The sequence below is a fragment of the Triticum urartu genome, chromosome 4A, assembly GCF_056163025.1.
Source record: "Triticum urartu cultivar PI428250 chromosome 4A, HENAU_Tu73, whole genome shotgun sequence".
Taxonomy (NCBI): Eukaryota; Viridiplantae; Streptophyta; class Magnoliopsida; order Poales; family Poaceae; genus Triticum; species Triticum urartu.
Genome location: NC_141876.1, coordinates 161943101 through 161965142, shown reverse-complemented (window position 1 = coordinate 161965142; position 22042 = coordinate 161943101). Strand labels below are relative to the sequence as shown.

At 43.9% G+C, this 22042-nt stretch overlaps 1 protein-coding gene and 1 long non-coding RNA gene across 4 annotated transcripts; one reads left to right on the top strand and one right to left on the bottom strand.

Moving 5' to 3' along the window:
* Positions 1-5258: 5258 nt before the first annotated feature.
* LOC125551445 (uncharacterized) lies at positions 5259-12126 on the top strand. 3 transcript variants are annotated; one of them, XR_015600614.1, is made up of 4 exons: positions 5259-5557; positions 10421-11144; positions 11249-11350; positions 11572-12126. It is a non-coding gene; the product is annotated as an uncharacterized LOC125551445 (long non-coding RNA). The 3 variants fall into 3 exon arrangements; XR_015600615.1 differs by lacking the exon at positions 5259-5557 and adding an exon at positions 8607-10282; XR_015600613.1 differs by lacking the exon at positions 5259-5557 and having other exon boundaries at positions 8607-11144.
* LOC125551444 (myb-related protein MYBAS1) lies at positions 7208-8590 on the bottom strand. The gene is made up of 3 exons (XM_048714691.2): positions 8304-8590; positions 8042-8171; positions 7208-7956 (listed from the first exon to the last, which is right to left on the bottom strand). The coding sequence occupies exons 1-3, from the start codon at positions 8422-8424 to the stop codon at positions 7491-7493; spliced, it is 717 nt and encodes a 238-aa protein (XP_048570648.1). The 5' UTR covers positions 8425-8590; the 3' UTR covers positions 7208-7490.
* Positions 12127-22042: the final 9916 nt, after the last annotated feature.

Here is a 22042-nt window from a genome sequence, read left to right as displayed (position 1 = left end):
AAAAGGGTCAAGAAGACCACTGCCAGAGTGCTTGGCAGATCATCAATTATGAGAGATGATGATGAAGAAGAAGAGGATGCTGCACCAGCACCCAAAGCTCAAAAGATCATGGGAGATGCAATCAGATCAGGGGCTGCTCCATCTAAGCCCAAAGCTGCTCCCAAGGCAGCTGCTCCAGCTCAGAAGCCCAAGAGAAGCACTAGAAACATTTCTGCTGAGGAAAATAACAAGGCCCCAGTGCCTGAAGCTGCTGAAGAAGATGAAACTCAAGTGCTAAGGAAGCTGAAACCCAAGATCCCTGACCACAATGATGCACATCTAGTTGTAGAAAACATGAAAATCAGGAAGGATGCAGGATTGAGACTATGGAGAGAGTCTGATCCATATGCTATCAGGAGAAGAACTGCTGTGGACTATAGGTTTCACACTAAGGAGCAACAGGACTTCTATGAGATAGTGTTGCTTGACAAGAAGCCCATTGTGTGTGACATGAAATGGGTAGACTGGGAGTACATCCAGAAGAATGAAGATCACTATCCTAGAGTGTATGACAGTTTTAAGGCATGTGGAGTTGATGAATTCGTTGCACAAAAGCTCACCAAGTGGAATGATGAGCTGATCATGCAGTTCTACTCCACTGCCCATTTCTATCCAGATGGGAAGATCGTTTGGATGTCTGAGGGCACCGGTCGTCTGTTGATGAATGGGCTCAGTTGATCAATGCCCCAAAAGAAAGTGAGGATGACTTGGATGTATATGCTGAGAAGAAGAAATACCACAACATAATGGCCAACATGTATAAAGAGATCCCAGATGCTGCTTTGGATACACACAAGTTTGGATCTATCCACTACTTGTTGTCTGGTCTGCCTACCATAAACTGGATTCTGAGGCACACACTGCTACCCAAGTCAGGTGATCACAAGATGATCAAAGGACATGCTATAAACTTGTTGCACATATTTGATGTCCCACGGAAGTTCAAGGTCATGAGTTTGATTGTTGAGACAATCAAGAGGACTGCTGCTGACCAGAAAAGAAGTTGTGGGTATGCCCCACAAATTCAGGAGCTCATCAACTCAAAGATGGGCACATGCACATATCTTTTGGATAAGGAGCACCTGCCCATATACCCTCATTTTGAAGACAACACCGTGGTGATGGATGAAAATGAACCATCTTTAGCTCAAGCACATGAGAAGAGAGAGAAGGCAAGGGCAGAGAAAGCTGCAAGGATGCCAACTGCTGAAGAGGCATCTCAGGCCTTCTTGAAGACCAAGCAAGATCAGCTTGAATATCTGATTCAAGCTACACTGAGGATTGAGAAGGGCTTGGTCACCCTGACTCAGAACCAGGAGAGCTTGGAGAGGATTGTTGAGCAGAAATTCTATGATCTGGATGTCAAGGTAACTGAGATCCAAACTGTAGTTGAGAAGCTACAGGAGGAAGCAGAGGAGAAGAAGGGCAAGTCCACTACTGATGCTTTCAAGAGAGTGCCACGAGGTCCAAGGTCTGCTGCAGTGCCTGTGATAAATACTCGAGCTTCGGTGTCAGCACCCGCAGCCAGAGCTCCAGTGCCACCTCCAGCACCCACTCCATCATCTCCAACTACTTCATCGGAAGCCTTCGTCCTTGGAGTTCTCTCTGCACCACCTCCCGAAGATCAAGCCTGAGAGTTGTTTAGCACTATGCATTTCTGAACTTTTTGGTAACTTGTTGCCAAAGAGGGAGAAAAATGTATAGATCATAGGCTTCGAGAGTGTGTTGTTCTTTTTATCTCTCTTGCTATTTTTGGTTGAACTTCTTTATTGAGTGCTTGTGTGAGATACTTTATGTCCTTGTGATATACTTGTTGATCATGTGGTTGATCATATGCTACATTAATGTTTGGTTGAACGATGTTATCCTTTACATTCCTTATATGATCATTCACTTGCTTGGTGATGAGTTCATGCTTTTAATCTCTATTATTTTGAGCGCTCCACCAAGATGTATGTGACATGGAAGAGTAACCCATGATCCTAATCGATTATGCATTTACATTCAAAAATAAATTTTAAATAATGCACAAATTTAGGGGGAGCTCTTGCTTATCACATACTTCTCAAAGCGACGATGTCTTTTCAATCTTATTTATCATTTGTCGAAGTTTTGATCTATATGTTGTCATCAATTACCAAAAGGGGGGAGATTGAAAGTGCAACTATCCCTGGGTGGTTTTGGTAATTCCTAACAACATATAGTTCATTGAGCTAATGCTATTTCAAGATAAACATTTCAGGAAAGCTCAATGATTGGCATGGCATGGATGAGAAAAGTGGACCCCTCAAAATGCTAAGGACAAAGAATTGGCTCAAAGCTCAAAGCTCAGGACTCTATATCTTTTCATTTTAAGTGACCAAGATCATATTGAGTCCATAGGAAAAGCCAATACTATTAAGAGGGGATGAGCTGTTGCCTAATAGCTTGCTTGCTCAAAGTGCTTAGTGATATGCTCCAAAACCCTCAACTACTTTCTCACACCCACATATGTCCCAAACCAAAAGTCAAACTCGGCCCCACAGAAATTTTCTATCCGGCGCCACCGAGTTCAGTTGACATAGCCACGAAACCCTAGTCTTTTCGGTCTCACCGATAGGGATCTCGGTCTCACCGAGATGGGATTGTAATCTCTATGTTTCCCTTCGTAACATTTCGGTCAAATCGAGATGAGCGATCAGTCCCACCGAGATTGCAATGTAATCTCTCTATTTCCCTTTCGTAACACTTCGGTCCAACCGAGATGAGCGAATCGATCCCACCGAGTTTGCCTGACCAACTCTCTGTTAGTCCATTATCAAAATCGGTCTCACCGAGTTTGTGTAATCGGTCTCACTGAGATTACGTTATGCCCTAACCCTAACGAAATCGGTCCCACCGAGTTGACATGTCGGTCCCACTGAGAATCCTAACATTCACATTTTGAACTAAACCGGTCTGACCGAGTTTCATAATTCGGTCCCACTGAGTTTGATGATTTGTGTGTAACAGTTAGATTTTGTGTGGAGGCTATTTATACCCCTCCACCCACTTTTCATTTAAGGAGAGAGCCATCAGAACATGCCTACACTTCCAACATACATTTTTTGAGAGAGAACCACCTACACTTGTGTTGAGGTCAAAATATTCCACTCCAACCACATAAATCTTGATCTCTAGCCTTTCCCAAGTTGCTTTCCATTCAAATCATCTTTCCACCCAATCCAAATCCTATGAGAGAGAGTTGAGTGTTGGGGAGACTATCATTTGAAGCACAAGAGCAAGGAGTTCATCAACAACACATCATTTGTTATCTCTTGGAGAGTGGTGTCTCCTAGATTGGTTAGGTGTCACTTGGGAGCCTCCGTCAAGATTGTGGAATTGAACCAAGGAGTTTGTAAGGGCAAGAAGATCGCCTACTTCGTGAAGATCTACCCGAGTGAGGCAAGTCCTTCGTGGACGACGGCCATGGTGGGATAGACAAGGTTGCTTCTTCGTGGACCCTTCATGGGTGGAGCCCTCCGTGGACTCGCGCAACCGTTACCCTTCGTGGGTTGAAGTCTCCATCAACGTGGATGTACGATAGCATCACATATCGGAACCACGCCAAAAATCTCCGTATCTCCAATTGCGTTTGCACACTCCAAACTCCTCACTTTACCTTCATATGCAATTGTTTTACTTTCCGCTGCTATACTCTTAGAATCGCATGTGTAGGTTGATTGCTTGACTTGTGCTAAGTTGCTAAAATCTGCCAAGAATTAAAATTAAGAAATTGCTAGATTTTTATTTGGTCAAGTAGTCTAATCACCCCCTCTAGACATACTTTCGATCCTACATCACCGGAGGCCATCTTCATCATCCCGGCGGCCACCATGATGAGGAGGGAGTAGTTCACCTCGAGGCTAAGGGTATGTACTAGTAGCTATATGTTTGATCTCCCTCTCTCGTGTTCTCGATTTGGCACGATATTGATGTACCACGAGTTTTGTTAATATATTTGGATCTTATGGTGGTCTTCCCTCTCTACCTTCTTGTGATGAATTGAGTCTTGTTCTTTGAGGTTTCGTTACGTTCTCCAATAGAAACTTTGGAGTGATTCTTTGTTGCATATTGAGGGATTGCCATATGATTTAATTATGTTAGCATTGTTGAGAGATTCCGCACTAGTGAAAGTATGAACCCTAGGCCTTATTTTTAACCATTGCAATACCTTTTTTGCTCACTTTTGTTACTTGCTACCTTGCTGTTTTTATATTTTCATATTACAAAAATCCATATCTACTATCCATGTTACACTTGTATCACCATCTCTTCGCTGAACTAGTACACCTATGCAATTTACCATTGTATTGGTTGTGATGAGGACACAAATTCTTTGTTATTTGGTTGCAGGGTTGTTTGAGAGAGACCATCTTCATCCTATGCTTCTCACCGATTGATAAATCTTAAGTCATTCACTTGAGGAAAAATTGCTACTTCCTACAAACACTGTGCTTGGAGGCCCAATACGAGTCTACAAGAATAAATTGAGTAGTAGACATCAGGTAGCTTCGCCACTAAATCCCTGTACCATGTCATCACGACCACACCCGGACCTAAGCCTCTCGTGGTGATTTGGTTGATCGGACTTCCGCTGAAGATTCAGATCTTCCTGTGGCAATGCATCCGAGGCCGGGTCCCTTCTGGTGTGGAGGTGCTCAAACGGAACGACCCGGGAGATGGGATGTGCCCGCTCTGTGGGACGGAAACCACATCTTCTCCCGCGTGTCCATTCAATTCCTATGGAGTTGCCTACGCGAAGCGGTGGGTGGTAGTTGGTGCCACAACAACTTCCCCGACCTCTTCGTCGAACTCCAGTCTTCACCGCCAGCTGTACGCCACACTAGGTGCCTGACTATTAGGGTTCTAGCCTGGACGCTTTGGGCGGTCCGAAATAAGTTTGTGATCCATCGTGTGCCTTTGTGACGTGCTACTGACGCTGTGTTTAAAATGTGTGGATATATGCAGCTTTGGCGGCCGCTTAGCCGCCCCCGAGACCGAGACGCCATCAACACCATCATTGTTGATCTTCGCGTGATGGCTCTATGCTTGGCGCCGCCACTATCTCCTTCACCATCAGAGTCGGATTAGATCTTCACTTACTGTGCCGCTACGTATATTTTATTTCTTTGGGCTTGTTGAGTTATGCCCTCATCAGAATCTATTTGTACCTTGTGTTATGCTATCGCGTGTGTGGCGTGTGTGTATGTGTGCCCCTGAGTTGACCGTGTGTGTATGCGTGTATTTGCAATGTGATCTTTGTTGAACCTATATGGCTTGAGTGGTTTGCTTTAAAGTGAGACGAAAGCTTTTTTTTTTAATGTCAGAGCCCTCGCTCATGTCACCAATGACCAATCCCTGCGTTTCAAAAGGAAAAAAAAAAGACCAATCCCTGCGGGCTCTCTCTCTCTTATTGCGAAAGCCCTGCTCTCTCCTTGTCGGCGCCGGCGACGAGGGGAGCTCTTTCTCAGCGTGCGCAACATCGACAGTCGGAGAGGTGAGAAGAAGTACCGCCGATGCGGTTGCTGTATGTGCTGTAGATTAGTGCTTTCTATATGTTTTGGGTGTTGTTGTCTGGATCGTAGCTGTCAATCCAAGTCGCAGCGGCAGCTAGCGATTCTGCTGTTTCTTGCCCCTAATCTTCTGGTGTACCTGTAGATTCGTTTTTCCAGCAGTGGGACTCCAAGTCATGTGTGCTGGGGACTGGGGGGTAAATTCCCTCTTGAGGAACTTAAGCAGATGAAATGGTGAACTGAGGGATAAGCTATGGGCAGCTGCAAATTTTTTGTATTTGATTTGACTGTCTAATGGTAGAAAACAATACATTGAAGGATTCGAAACTCCTATTTTCTTTCTCAGAAATGACCTAGAGCCTTCTGGTACTAACTAGCAGTGGAGTACTAAGCTTTGCATTATGTACCAATTCCTTTATTGAGCTTTCAGATTGATTGAAAATTGATGCTGTTGACTTTGCATCAAGTATAGTATGAGTATCTGCCCTGGGTGTTTTTACTGTTGGCCACTGGCTGCTCTGAAGGTTTTCCATGCTAATCAGATCTTGCGACCTGTTTGTACTTGTGATTTCCTCTTTGTTCATAATTATTATAAATCACAGGTGAATTTGAATGCTATGGTGAATATCTGCAGTTCTGCCAGGCCAGCATTTTGCTCCACTTGAAACAATATGAAACTGGTGTCCTTTGTTAATTTTTATTTGTTAAACATAGAAGAAGAATGAGAAGAAATATAACTTCTAAACTCTATCTCCACATCTAAGCTTTCATCTAGTTCTGAATGTTGTGGAGGAACACAGATTAATGATGGTTGTGTCTAGGTGGTCCAAGCACTAGATTCACTCAATCAGAAGAAAATACATGCTTATCAGTTGCAAGATAAGATACTACTTTCAGCAAAGTAGACGGCTATAGAAATCTGAAGTGCCAGTCACTTACCACCTCCCTTTATTTACCTTATCGCAGTGCTAACTTTCCTATTTGTTAAATGGGTGATCTGCAACTTCCTGCTCATCTTATGCGCCAGTCCCTTACCACCTCCCATTATTTACCTTGCCACAGTGCTAACTTTCCTATTTGTTAAATGGATAATCTGCGACTTCCTGCTAATCTTATGTGTCGAATACAATCTAGCATTCTTTTGTTCTATCAAAGTCTAGTGCTCAACCTTTTTAAGAGAATTGAAGTGATAGACCACTCACTCTGCACTAAGTCTGTCAATTCCACTCAGATCAAATATGCATACAGATGTCTGTACGGCAGCCTCAATTTGTATATTAAAAATATATGTTTTCAGGGTCCGTGTGTTTATTGGAGAAATACTTGTTCTCTTTGACGTTCCTTAGGTTTCAGAAGCCATTTTATCAAGAGCTTTCAATCTCAACATCCTGTAGAAGGAAATGAGAATGTAATAGCAAGAACGGTTTGAAGAAATAATGCTGATTCTGTACCCATTTTCCTCTTCTTTTGTTTGCTCCTTGAGATACGACCATAGAATCTCATGGCACTGTTTGTAGCTTTAGAATCAGGTGGGGGGAGATATTATAATTCCGATAGTGCAATGGTGTACAATGTACATTCGTGTCAATCTAACATTTTCACCAAAATATCATTGGAGATTGACTGCTGTATCATGCATATAAGTTGCTCTTGTATTCCATTCTGTGAAGGGCAAGAGACATAAGCTATTTTACACACTACATAGGCACACACATCATAAGCAGACCTGAAAATCTACAATGTTACAGTAGATTTGTAAATATTTAGATCACCCTCCATACTAATGCAAACATAGCTACTGGCAATTCCGGCAAGCATATATATGTATATGCAGACATAGCTACATAGGTAGTGGAAATCTGTTAAGCATATATATGTATCTTAGTAACCTGACCTCGATCCTGACAGCTTGAACCTTCAATAGCAGGAACGTTCTCCATTACCATAACCAAATTGTGGAGCTAACATCTTGAGATCACCATTGTCCATCTTCCAGACTACCTCAGGAGGGCAGTAGCGATCTCCCATAGGAGATGGCAGCAGAGGACATGGGAGATTGCTGCATGCTTTATCATCAATAGGCAGCATGGCCGGTGCCTCGATCTCCTTCCATATCTGGTCCATAGAATATCCATCCATGACACTCTGGTTGCTCTTAAGTACACTTGAGAAGCAGGTTGTGCCATTATGAGTGCTGCCTCCATCCATCCTGATTATTGGTGCTGTTTCAAGGAGGCAGGATTGGTATGTAAATGATGATGAGGAGGAAGAAGGTGACATGTCTATCTTCCTCTCTTGTGCTTTCTTCCTCATGTGTGTCCTCCAGTAGTTCTTAATCTCATTGTCCGTACGCCCTGGCAGTCTGCGTGCTATTCTAGACCACCTATACATAGAGAGGGTGTTAGTGCGTTTCATCTGTTGTAGATGAAAAAAAAGCTGCTTTAGTAAGGTCTTCTTTTGTATCAAACCTGTTACCCCATCGAGCATGGAGCTCAATAATAAGGTGTTCCTCTTGTGGCGACATGCGCCCATGCTTGAGGCCAGGGTGGAGGTAGTTGACCCACCGGAGGCGGCAGCTTTTGCCTGTCCTGTTAAGGCCTACATGGCCATAGATAAGGTGATGTATGAAAATAGTTGGTTAGAGACAATGATATTTGCATGCTGTTTGCATCTTTGTGCCAAGGATTGCAAAAATGGCTACCTAATTTGCAGGTCTCCCACCCCTCAAACCTGAGACTTTGGCAACGAAATCCCAGCGGCGGTCACCGAACAGGCGGACAGTGCATACCAGTTGCAGGTCTTCCTGCTCTGTCCATGGCCCCTTGCGCATCTCATCTTGCACTGTCACCATCTCTAACGTTGTTCGCTTCTACCTTGGATGGGCTGGGAGCCAGCCTTGTTGCTCTTCCTCCTCTGTGTGCTTGTGGGCTCCAGTTTCAGGCTTAGATCCTTGATGAACTCCAGCCTGATGGGAAGAAGGTTGGTAGTAGTGAGAGGAAGCCACTTTGTCTTAGTTGTGCACTGGTTTGATGGCTCTTGCTTCTCATTTATAGGCAGGACAAGAAGGCTCTCGTGAGGCCTCTTTACGTGGTGGGTCTGATTTAGAGAATCATCGATGAGGTTGTCCTCAGATTAAAATTGCCTTCTCATGCCTCTTGCTCTGTGTTACAAATTTTAGAAGGGTATAGTATTACATATACTGGATTTGGACTGCATCTAACTCTTGTTCTTGCCGGTTTACTCTGTGAGTTGACTTAACTCCTTTTGATTAATAGCACACTCATGTTCCCCAAAAAAGTGGAGTAATATGTGCATGTAGGTTTTGGTTAATTATTTTCTGTGTGGGCATATTTTATGGAAATTACTTTTGAAGTGAAGGCAAACACATGCAATTTTGTTAACTGAAATGCAAAATAAATGAAGCAAACAATAAAACGTGGTGTATTTTCATAACTGTTTGTTGAATAAGTGTATGCTTATTTCCTTTTTACTTGATTTGAAATATTTTAGTAGTCATTTTCTCATGGATAGATATCTGTACTTCATTTAAATAATTAGTCCAAAGGCATGACGAGCAGGTATTGTTACGTTTCTCAAAAATAGAAAGAGAAAACATAATTATTCTGGGTTCCATTTTCTATAATTCCATACAATAATTTCATGATCTAAGCTTTAGCATCAATTTCTTTGACAAAACAAACGGCAAGTTTTAAGTCTGAACTGGACTGTTGCCGGTGCATGTTTCTTACATGAACTTTCTTGGGAACATATAATCTTGTACATGCAGATACTGCAGTTTACGCATGCTGATAAGGCCCATTTCAATCTTTTTGTTTCTACATGGTTCTCGTGCATTTACAAATGGATCTTTAGAGATCTTTATGAATCAGAAAAACCCCGATACTGTGTATTTTTTATGGAAAATCCAAAAGTATGTTCTTATTTTGGTTATTTCTTACTACTCCCTCCGTTCCAAATTACTTGTCGCAGAAATGGATGTATCTAGAACTAAATTACATCTAGATACATCCATACCTGCGACAAGTAATTCGGAACGGAGGGAGTAGATAATAAGCTATGAAGCATGCCTGTTGAGAATTGTTTTGCCGCTACTTGCTTTAGGGACATATATTCGTAGACTCACAAGCCACATATGCTAGTCCACGATCTTTACGCAAATCAGGCCACATATGTAGGTTGACATAATCTTCTCTCAATTCTTCTGTATTTTATTTCTCCTGGATGTGAAAAGCATGTTTCCTTTCTGTCAGCCATTATCATTGGCACAGGGGACTTTATCTTTTCCTTTCTTTTCAGCCATTATCCCACGCATAGCAAAATATCTCAGACTATACACAACTCCAATACAAAGTGTATGCGATTGCACGACCTGCCACTCATACGCCATAAGAGCAAGCTTTTGTACATCTATATCGACTACTAGGGTGTGCTTTGTATTGGATATGCACTATACTGATGCTGTTTCCCTTTTCACTAAATGCTTGGGTATTTCTTTCGTCGGATTTGGTTCATGTAGGTCATACAACATAAGCCATCTGTGCTATATCCAGACACCCTTGTTGATTGAATCTGACCAAAATGTAACTAGATACTGGATCTTGTGTAAGATCCCAATTTCTACTCATTTGCTGACTTCTGTATACTACATCCGCCTTCGTGGAGACAGTAGCTAAGAAAAGTCAAGACAGGTATGTGGACAGTAGGGTCCTGAGCAGTATTTTATCCTCATGGCCTAACTTCTCCATTGCTATGGAATTAGTTGCTTTTTGTATGTTTCTGGAGGATCCCTCAGCACAAAAAGATAAATACAATTTTTCCATGACCAGGAGCAAGCCAGGAAGGCATGGAAGCAGCACTGATGTGGAGGCCACCAACCTGCCAATCTTGCAGTCCACTTTGTGGCCTCTCTACACCTTTTTTATCTTGGGCATCTTTACTTCTGAAGGCCCCCCCATACACTGCAGTTGTTTTCGCATCCGAGCTCTTCTCGCTTGCTTCTTTATTGGAACACTGATCGGTCATCATCCGTGTGGTGACAATTAGTTCCTGTTCCTATACCCATTGAATGCATCACAAGTCAGGTCCTTTTCTCATATATGTGTATCTCAAAATCCTTTCAATTATTTTTTATGCTCCTTGGCCTTTGGGAAGAAGGCTAAAATATTTTCTGAAAATAAAGGCTTGGGATCACATTATGTTTCTTCTCTCCTTTTTGTTTCTTTTATACATTTTGGCTATAACCTAGAAGTTCACCCTACATATTTTGTTTTTCAAGAAAAAGCCTTGAAATGGCTGGGAAGAAGTGTGTGTTCTTTTCTTTGCTCTGCACAAGTTTTCCATCAATTCTTGTGTTTTTCGGTGTCAACCTGAACCATGTGGCACTACTGCAGTCTAACAAAAGAAAAGAAAAAATAAGTCTTACTGCTACGCTTAACAAATAATTGGTAAAATGAAAATAATGGTTTTGTATATAGCTCATGACTCGGTATGTGAATTCTTGCAGGATGGTGAAATTGATCAGGAAGTGGGTAGCAGGGGTTATTGCCTTTGGTAGTAGATGGTGAAATGTTATTAGATTGGGATATTCTTGCTTTCGATTGAGCAGATTGATTTTTGGTTAGTTTTAATTCTCCATTTCTTGTGGTGCACATCAGTTGCCGGGAGGACTCTCTTGCTATGATGATGGTGACCACCGCAAACCACTGAGTCGACGGATCGTCAAGTTCGTTTCAAAGATTATTATGGTGACAAGCAATGTAAGTATTCAGAGCTTTTACACCTGGAGTGATTATCTGTGAAATGGTAGAAAAACCTCGGCTTCCGACTGATGATGTGAGCCTGTGGTGCTCTAATCTCGGTTATGATGTGGATGCCCGTGGCCACGGGGGGTGATAAGAAACACTGAATTTCCACTCTTTTTATCCTGATTTCGCATGTGGGGGTGACGACTGACGGCGACGGTGACTGCAAAATGCAGAGGGAACCAAAGGCCACCACCCAATTCCGTGTGATTTGGTGTCACCCCGCTCAAAGTTGGAGCAAAAGCAGCGCCCACTGGATGTTGGAAAATTAAGGATATATGCTTTTTGGCCTGTGCCGTGAGGTTTAATAACACATGATGGGATTATGGATTGACGCGACCGGGGGGCACCTGTCATGCCATAGGGCTTAGTGGATGTCATCTTATCGTCGACGTACGCCACCATTAGCGGGAAGGGAGAAGATTGCCTTGTGGCCATGATCTTGACATGTGGATCGATACTACCGGTACCAGTACCATAGAACAGTAAGCAGTCGGTCCAGATGGTCATTTGGCCCGCAAAATATGTGCCATCAGCAAGCCCATGCTATAGTTCTTTTTTTATGGTGAACAGTGGAGGAGCATGTGCCCCAGAGTTACTGTACTTATCACCGACCAGATGCCAGCCTTGTTGTTTTTTCTTTTTACTCTTCTTATAAATCAAATTTCTATTTTTTTTGCAAATTCAATCTTGTATGCTCAAGAAGTTCAGGGATTACAATCCACTGTCTCTGTAACTACTCCCTCCGTCCCATAATATAAGAACGTTTTTAACACTACGCTAGTGTCAAAAATGTTCTTATATTATGGGACGAAGAGAATCAAAAACGTTCTTATATCATAGGACAGAGAGAGTAAATATTAGACGTGTTTACAGTTCAATAAATATTAGATGTTTTTGCAGTTCAAATTAAACTGCAAAAACATCTTATATTTGGTTACAGAGGTAGTAGTTCACACAGAGTATGAACGCCCTTCGGGCCAGAGCCTAGCCATACAAACCAAACGTGTACGAAAAATTATTAACATTTACAATACCAAACCAATAGTACTGGATCCATCATGGAATATATTTTAATATTGTACCTATTTGATACTCCCTCCATTCCACAATGTAGTGCTTCCTTTATCCCCGTGCTTCAACTTTGACCGTAAATTTAACTACCAAGACCGATTGCGGCGGGAGCAAAAATTATATTGGTGAATTCGTATTCGAAAGAAGTTTTTAATTATGTAACTTTTTCTCCCGCCGCAGTCGGTCTTGTTCGTTAAATTTATGGTCAAAATTCGACCTCGGAAAGCGCGGGCACACTATATTTTGGAACAGAGAGAGTATTCCAGATGTTTATATTATTTTTTTCCACAAGCTTGATCAAACTTTTGAAAGTTTGATCCAAGACAAAGCTAATATACGGAGTAAAAAAAATGAAGGGAGTAACTTGTTATAGGATGGCCTAGGCCCTGCATGAAGTTGTGATGACAAGCTGATCGTCTTCTGCCTTACTCTGTTCTGAGCTCGAGTCGGCATGCTTATTGGCTTGGCCGTGGCATCACAAGCTACTCCCTCTGTTCCAAATTACTCGTCGCAGAAATAGATGTATTTAGAATTAAAATACATCCATATTTGTAATAAATAATTCAGAACGAAGGGAGTACATCCTAGCTGTTGGTCTACACATGCATGGACCTGGGGCATGTTAAACAGAAGGGGTAAAAGAGAGAGGACATGTTTATTTGGCTAGCCAGAGCAAGTTGTTCCTCCTTTGGCAGCATACTAATTGAGCAGAGGACTACGATGACACTTGTGTTTTGTGCTTCTTTGGGTCATCCCCTTCCCATATGTCAAATGTGGGAGACTCCGCCCTGTTTCATGATGCCCTTGTCGTGTACCCTAGTTCTTCTACTATAAACTGCGAGGTCGGGCCTTGGTTAATTTGTACGCACTATTATCTCTGCCATATGCCTTCACACACAATGGATCATGTACTGTATCGCTGGCCCATGGTTATGCTGCTGTTTATTACGGCTCTAAGCTCCATTTGCGTCCATGGTCAGCTTGACAGTCATGGTACAACTACTAACATCTCTTCTCTCAGCTACTCCCTCCATCCGGAAAAACTTGTCCCATAAATGGATGTATGTAGCATCAAGTTAGTGCTTGATACATCTATTTGAGGAACAAGTTTGGGACAAGTTTTCTTGGACGGAGGGAGTACTTGTTTGCATCAATTACTTGTCTACGTGGTTGTTACGTATAGTGTCGTAGAATTGTCACGGCAGATGTCTTAGGTGTCAGGACTTAGTCGCGAGGCCAACGCATCTATGTGGTAGCTTGAGAGGGGTTGAGCGGGACGAGAGACGCGATGTTTTACCCAGGTTCGGCCCCTCACGGTGGAGGTAAAAGCCTACATCCTGCTTCATTGATATTGATGATGATGATCACGGTTACAAAAGTGCTCTATCTCGAGAGCTATTGTCTAAACCTAACTTGTCCAACTTGTGGAACTTGTGAATCTTCCTCCCTTTGAGGAGCCCTGCCCCTCCTTATATATGTTGAAGGGGCAGTTTACATGTGGAGTCCTCTTAGGATTAGGACTAGTCTATCTCTAATACAAACCGTATACAAGTCCAGGTCTTAACTCCTTGTAAGATAAACATTCCTTATGCCTTTCCTCTTAAACCGGCCCACCGTTAAACGTGAACCGGCCTTCTGGGCCTTGGGCCTTGTCATCCGTCTGTCCCGCTCGCCGGATCACCAGTGAGTCATAATGATCAGGTGGGTTGCTTGTAAACCGTCAGGTCAGGGCGGGTCGCCAGTAACTCGCCAAGTGTCAGCGGGGTCTTCAGATAAACCGTCAAGTCCGGCCGGGTTAACTTTCGGCCGGTTTACACCGCGGGGTATATCCCCGACATTAGCCCCCAAGTTTAGCTTGGATTTATTCATGGTAAACTTATACTGCAAAATAAACACAAGAACAAATTTGACAGGTTATGCTCCGGGTTAAGAATTTTTGTAAACCGGTACCTGATCATCCTTAAGTCCTTGTTATTTCCTCCTTCTGGGAAATTCGGGTCAACAGACCAGCTTCATAATCAATTTGCCGACATTGGTTTGTCACCGAGAAATATTGTGAAGAATAACTCCTTTGACTCAGCTCCCAAAGCGCCGATTTAAGAAATATGGGTCTGAAAATACTTATCTGATATTCAGCCGGTTTGAAGATGTAAAACTTGCTGGTTTAATATTACCAAAATGGCCGGTTTATAAATATTGATGGCGCCGGGTCATAATTGTTGTCGACACCGGGTCATGTAATTGATCTTCCTGATTTGCTCAAAACTGATAAAATGAAGATGTTCCTCCTTTATATGCATAATACCTGTAGCCCCCAAGTCTTAAGAGGAGAACATAGTGATAACTTAAGACTTACTCCAATAAGTGTTTCAATCTTGAAGAAATCCGGTTTGTTCATCTCAATTATATAAACTGAATACTCCATATATGTAGCCCCCAAGTGCCGGGTTGTCATACTTGCAGCAACCTGGGACTTGTAATTGCTTATAAAAACTTCAATCAGTGTAGCCCCAAGGGCCGGTTCAGTAAGATAATATTGAGCTGGGACTTTATATATACTTTATTGAAAATAACATCATATGATGTAACTCCCATCATGGGGCTTGAATCCACGTCCACAAAGTTAAGAGCTTTGTGCTTTACCAACTGAGGAGTGGACCCTTCAATATAATGGATAAAAACTTGTGTACCTTGAATTGTTGACAGGAGCAATTGGTAGCCCCCAAGGGCCGGCTCATTATAATATGATGAGTCGGGTCTTCAATAAGACTAAAAATGACTTGGCATTGCCTCCAAGTGTCATGATGCATGCTTGCAGCGATATGAGACTTGCATGTAATCTCGATTTGAATAATGTAGCCCCCAAGTGCCGGGTTGTAAGCCTGCAGCGACTCGGGACTATTCCTTCCATTATAGAATAAATCATATCCTTTGATAAAATAGTAGACATTGCGCTATAGCGACTTTGAAAACTCAATAATACCGGTTATTAATAACCATAAAAATCCAGCCATGTTGGCTATTCAAGATAATATAATCCGGTGAAAACCTTATTCATTCAATATCATAATGAAAATTTAGCCAAGTTTGGCTATTTGAATAATATAACTCAATGATTTATAAGCGCATAATTCCGATGGCGCAATCCAAATATATATATATATATATATATATATATATATATATATATATACTGACGACTTATAGTTCAAAAACCAGACCGGTTTAACAAACACCGGATAATTTCTCATCATACTGGTGACTTATAGTCAAAAGCCAGGCCGGTTTAACAAACCTGTTTCTGCATACAACAAGTTTAAAGTGTTCTGGCGGTTTACCACCGGACGGGTCATAATGCCCAACATATAACCCGGGTTTATAACCAAGGCTGCACTTAAGAATAATCAAATATGAAATATATCATACCTGTGACATTGAATCACATTGTTTGTTTTACCAGCTTTTTGTAGTAAGGGTGATAACCCAAATCTTGAGTACTGATAACTCCTTCCATATTGTGCCGGTTTATGATAAAACCGTGTCGGGCTGTGATAAACACCGGTTTACTCCATAATAGGATGGTAACAGAAAATCAAACCGGCCAGATAGCCGCCGAATTAAAAATGGACCGTGTTCCGTCAATTGACAGTGTGAACCGGTTAAAAACTTTGTCGGTTTAAAAAAACGCAATAAAAAGAAAGAAAAATCTTTCAAAGAAAAGTGTGAAGCAAAGGCAATGATAAAACCGTTTGAAAAAAAAGCTTATTTGAGCTGATTAGATGGCGTTACCATGGCCGAACACGACCAAGCTCCCGATAGGTGTAACTATGGTTCTAGTCAGCCAGGTCCCCAAATGAAACCGTGGCATTTATGCCGATCAAGTGGCATGGCAATGGTTCGGGTTCGACCAAGCCCCCAAGTGATTCTGTGGCCTTAGGTCGATCAAGAGGCATGATTGGTTCAGACTTGACCAAGTCCCCAAGTGATCTGGTGGCTCTCGCCTATCAAGAGGTATTGTATTGGTTCGGACACGACCAAACCCCCAAGTGATATAACATGATACTTTTTTTTAAAAAGCCAACTCCAGGGGTAAACCGGAGGCCGCTTTAGAACAACTCTGTGTAACCACACATGATGTAAAAGAACAGAGACCCCGCTTTATGAAGCAGAAGCCCCCATGTGATCAATAATATGTCAGGCCAGTAAGGCGGGATACCCATGTTTGAACCACGCATCATGGCAGCAGGTCCTCTTTTTTAACTTTTTGCAAGAGATAAATTCTTCTTGAACCGGGATCTTGAACCGGATATGGAGACCTTCAAAGCTTTGTGGGAGACATCTTTCTCTTGAACCGGATTTTAAACCGAAATCTTCATTTTTAGCCGGAAATATTCTGACGGCCTTTAAACTCGAACTTGCGAGAAGTTAATTCCTTTTTGAACCGGAAATTCTTAAACCGGATTTGAGAGCTTCAGAGCTTTATTGGAGAACAAATTTCCCTTGTACCGGATTGTAAACCGGAATCCTTTTCTGATGACCCGAAACTTCTTCATTGAGCCGGGATTTTGTAACTGTCATATACTTTCTAATCCGGAAACCTTCTGACAGCACGATGTGAATCCGGGACCGGGTTATCTTCCCCTCCAACGTATTGGGGTTCTTGACTTCACTGAAAACCGGCAACGTTTGCTAAGTCATATCATTGTAGCCCCCAAGTCTCAAGGTGACTCGAGGAGTTGGCTTGAGATTCTCCATATTTGACCGTGATATAAACCGGCATAACTTGTATATCATTGGTGTTGACAGCACGATGTGAATCCACAGAAGGTTTAGGTGACTGCGGCGGGTTATAAATGATCCCGTATGAGCCATGTCAGCAACTCGGCCAATGGTTCCTTCCAACTGGATTCTTGAAGTTTAACCAAACTGTAGTAGCGGCGACTTGTGTGCATGTCCATTGAACCATCCAGTGCAGACGATGGTTGATGATAATTTGCCTCCAATTTGTGGGAAGAAAGGCGGGCTACTCATGTTCATACTCAAGAAACAGCCCATGCAGACAGGTGCGGCCCGGTATGTTGATGTAGACCAGGCCGCGAGAGACGGACGACCGCAACATCAGAGGCAGCTCGGATAGATGAGTCGGCCGCGGTATTGTAAGCTGGTGCAGACGGGGAAGATCGGCACCGGTGTCATAAACCGGCTCAGACGGGCGAGTTAATCGCGGGCGCGGTCCCGGCAAGCTGATGTAAACCGGGCCACAGGGACGGCGACCTTCTCACGTTCATTCACCGGGTGGTAGGACACGGACGAAACGCCAGTGCAGAATGTTGCTAGCGCGTGCTCCGTGCCCGTAACATAGCGCCTCATTTGTAATGAACAATTGTCCTGCATAAACAGTATTGCAGACCAAGGCAAAGATAAACTGCTCTTTGATAAAAATAATATGTACTAATAAAATATATTTCATATGGGTATCACCTGATGTGTTTAGGCCGGAAATAACCCGCCATGAAGTTGATGATAACTGTATGAAGCTGAAATTAATCACGGGTGAACCGGCCACAACGTGGTAAACCGGTGCGGACGGGTGAATCGGCCGTGATGTTTGTAAATCGGCGCGAACAATGAGTCGGCCGCACGCGTGGACGGATGTAAACCAAACAGCGGGGACGGTGATTGCATGTGTATCCGTCGAGCAGCATGGCCCGGAAGAATGCCACTGCAAAACTATGCTGACATGCGCTCCATGTCCACGGTATAACAATACATTTGTCATAAATAATTATCCTGCATAAAAACATTGCAGCAAAGATAGATTGTTTTTTTGAAAAAAAACAATATGTGTTAAAAGTAGACTCGGATGAATATCACCTGATTTATGGTACGACCGTGACTGCAACAGCAGCCACCCGATGGTGCGGCGACTCACGGCGGAGGCGGTTCCATGCGAGGGCAAGCCTGATCCGGCTCAGGCGGTTCGAGACGGCTACTGAGACAATCGGGCCGGCCCGCGGCAGCTCGAGGCGCGGTTAGCCCAGAGCAGAAAACGGTCCTCCGTGGTGGCTCGATGCAGGGAGACCCAGCGGCGCGAGGCGGCTCTCCGCGGCTCGTGTTTGATATGAACCGGAACGGTTGATTCCAAGTCCATGCCCATGACCTCATCCTCTCCGGATCGTGGTTGTTTTAATGATTTTTTGTAGGATACGTGGCCTCCTAAATTGTCCTCATCTGCACATGCTGAAAAGGATCCTGAGATCAAATTGATCCCGTGTCTTGTAGACGCTGGAATCCCTGATTTTAATGACCAGCGGACCTGAGTAACATAGAATCAATAAGGCTGCTCCCTTTACCGCCTCTGCTTTTATCTGCTTCAGGACTTGGGACGTACGTGGACGGCACGGACGCAGTAGTTGGACAGCTACTAAAAGCAATCGGATTCGACCATTGAATCTTAATCTCTTTTCCCCAAAATATTGTACTGCCAGCTCCAAAATTAATAAGACGACGGATTCATCGGCTCTTCCCAATGGTTATCTCATGCCGGGTTATCGTGTGTGGTTGTTTTGTACCGGCTCTTTTTTCCTCCGGCACATCGTGAGCTCCTAGATCCATGAAGAAATCCTTTCAAGAACTCAACACCATCGTGTGCCTGGCCCCACGGTGGGCGCCAACTGTCGTGGAATTGTCACGGCAGATGTCCTAGGTGTCAGGACTTAGTCGCGAGGCCAACGCATCTATGTGGTAGCTTGAGAGGGGTTGAGCGGGACGAGAGACGCGATGTTTTACCCAGGTTCGGCCCCTCACGGTGGAGGTAAAAGCCTACATCCTGCTTCATTGATATTGATGATGATGATCATGGTTACAAAAGTGCTCTATCTCGAGAGCTATTGTCTAAACCTAACTTGTCCAACTTGTGGAACTTGTGAATCTTCCTCCCTTTGAGGAGCCCTGCCCCTCCTTATATATGTTGAAGGGGCGGTTTACATGTGGAGTCCTCTTAGGATTAGGACTAGTCTATCTCTAATACAAACCGGATACAAGTCCAGGTCTTAACTCCTTGTAAGTTAAACGTTTCTCATGCCTTTCCTCTTAAACCGGCCCATCGTTAAACGTGAATCGGCCTTCTGGGCCTTGGGCCTTATCATCCGTCTGTCCCGCTCGCCGGATCACCAGTGAGTCATAATGACCAGGTGGGTTGCTTGTAAACCGCCAAGTCCGGCCGGGTTAACTTCCGGCCGGTTTACACCGCGGGGTATATCCCCGACATATAGGCATGCCCATCGCAGCGTACGCAGGGTCCATGATCTTTTGCTCATACTTTCTGCCCAATGGCATATCTGTGTTTTTTTTTCCAGACGAAGATCAAAGGCATATGAGTTTCTTGGTTTGTTAGCAAAAAACCGGGTGAAAATTATTAGCATCCACCACGATTGTAATTGTCATCTGAGTAGCCATGTGAAGCAAGGTCGGCCTATGCCGCAAAAATATTTAGGCAGCTCTAATTTCAAGATGAATGGGCGGAAGGGAGATATGCGAGGTTCGTGTCACAATGGATCATGAAAGACTACCCATCGACGGTCATTGTTGCCACCTGGATCACGTCGTACAACTCCAGCTCCATGGCAGACCAAACTCCCCAACATGAGAACAAACATAGGCCCCGGCAGACACGCCGAGAAGTCAAGTACCAAAACCTCATCGCTCGACCCCATCATCGTTGGCACACTAGCCACCACACCAACATCCTACACCGTTGGTCGGGCAACTGGCGACCACAAGATTGTGCACATCCAACATGCATGAAGCGCAAGTGGGATCAAATGTTCAAGATGATCCCCTCTTTAATACTACGTTGGAGACAACAGTGTTTCCCAACCCTATAGCAGGATCTTGACTTTCGCCTGAATAGACCCGGGAGCTGATGATCCACAAAATATTCCCGACGGCGCCTTCAAAGAGGTAACGACACCCGCGGATCCCGACATTGTAGACGACAAGCATCAGTGTTCGGATCTGCGCACCTATCACCCTCATGTAGTCGGTCAACACCGACAAGAACTCCATGGGCCAGGACAACCCCCCCCCCCCTCTTGTTGTGGTAAGCATGCCACCGCCGCGCAGAGCCACCTCCAGCCACGCCACTCACAAATGCAAGCACACCGAAAACGATCAACTGGCAAGATTTGGTGCTTGCTCCCAACTGCACCATCACACATCAGCAACACATGTTGCGCATCAACCAAGCTGGGTGAGGAGGGGGCTAACAACGTGTTTTGCGTGATCTGCTTGTGTCACCAGAGAGGAGATATGAGGAACGAGACGGATCGGTATCCAGGGAGCCAAAACTCTATATTTAGTGTCAGTAGTTTTTGCCTTGTAGTGAGTGTTTTGATGGAGAGCACTCGCACATCTCTTTCTGGCCCCTTATGATATGCAATTTTATTGGTTGTTTCGGGATTTGCGAGGTTGGTTTCTGAAAAAATATTTGGTCTTTTGGATCAAACAAATCCAGATAAAATAAGGATAGCTAGTGATCTGTGCTCGGAAGTTGTTCGAATACTAGCTAATCTTCCAGTTCCAGGGATTCACTCTCTGTTACACCGGTAGAGAAGTTAATGGGCTCATGTTTTTTTTCTAGGGAAGCACTTAATATCGTAGATGACTTAGTGAGTTTTGGTGTAATCCATGTTCATCGGGTTGAGATTGTTCAATCAGATCAAAAAATATATTTAAATCTCTGAATAAATGAAGTGTGACTACATAAGTACAAGACACAACAAATCATTTTTCTCGAGGCTGGCCACAAGGGGGGCTACCGCAAAACACTAGCCACCGTCATGGCACATCGTCGGGCAAAGCTCGCGTGGTGTCAGCGGCCGGGGGGGGGGGGGGAGGTCTTGATCCGGGTGGCTTGCTGTGGAGGCGTTGGAGGGTTGTTGTGCGATAGCGAATGAGATGGGTGCTCAAGCGGCGGTCTTTGTTAGATGGTGCGCGATGACATAGTTGGTGAAGCCAGTGGTGGACTAATGGATGCAGTGTGGCACTCTTCGTTGGTGGCCTGTCCTGGCTAGATCACCGGAGAAGAGGCTGTCGATGCATGGCTATGGGCGACAGTGAGCTCGACACTAGACCCGGATTTGTCGTATAACGACATGGGTGTTATTTTTCAGGTTTTCTTTAGAAAGTCGTCGTGTTTGGTCTGGGTTGTCGAGGTGGTGGCCTTGCCTCAAGGTAGGAATAATGTTCTTCTCGCTCTACCCCTGATCCATTAGTGTGCATTACACTAGCGAAGGGCACGCAGAGCCGTGTCTCCGACGGGTCTTCTAGTATCCATTCACTTTAGGTTTTCGATGGATCCATCAAATTCGACCGGCTTTCATTGTATTCAGAGTTTCTACAAGCCTTTGTTGGTATTTTTTTCTTTGGGCGGCGATTTGCTTCACAAGTCATGACTATTGGTGTCTCATGGACTGCATCGACGACTTCTGTGCCGCTGCTTCTACAAGCTTCTGGGTTTTAAAAAGTTTACTCCACTGATGCGGAGTTTTAGAGACGACATCACGCTATGCC

Coding starts and splice junctions, on each gene's coding strand:
- LOC125551444 (XM_048714691.2), bottom strand. CDS start 8,424: ATGGTGACAGTGCAAGATGAGATGCGCAAGGGGCCATGGACAGAGCAG. Junction 8,172..8,303: donor TTTCGTTGCCAAAGTCTCAG/GTTTGAGGGGTG, acceptor ATGGCCATGTAG/GCCTTAACAGGACAGGCAAA. Junction 7,957..8,041: donor CATGCTCGATGGGGTAACAG/GTTTGATACAAA, acceptor CTCTATGTATAG/GTGGTCTAGAATAGCACGCA.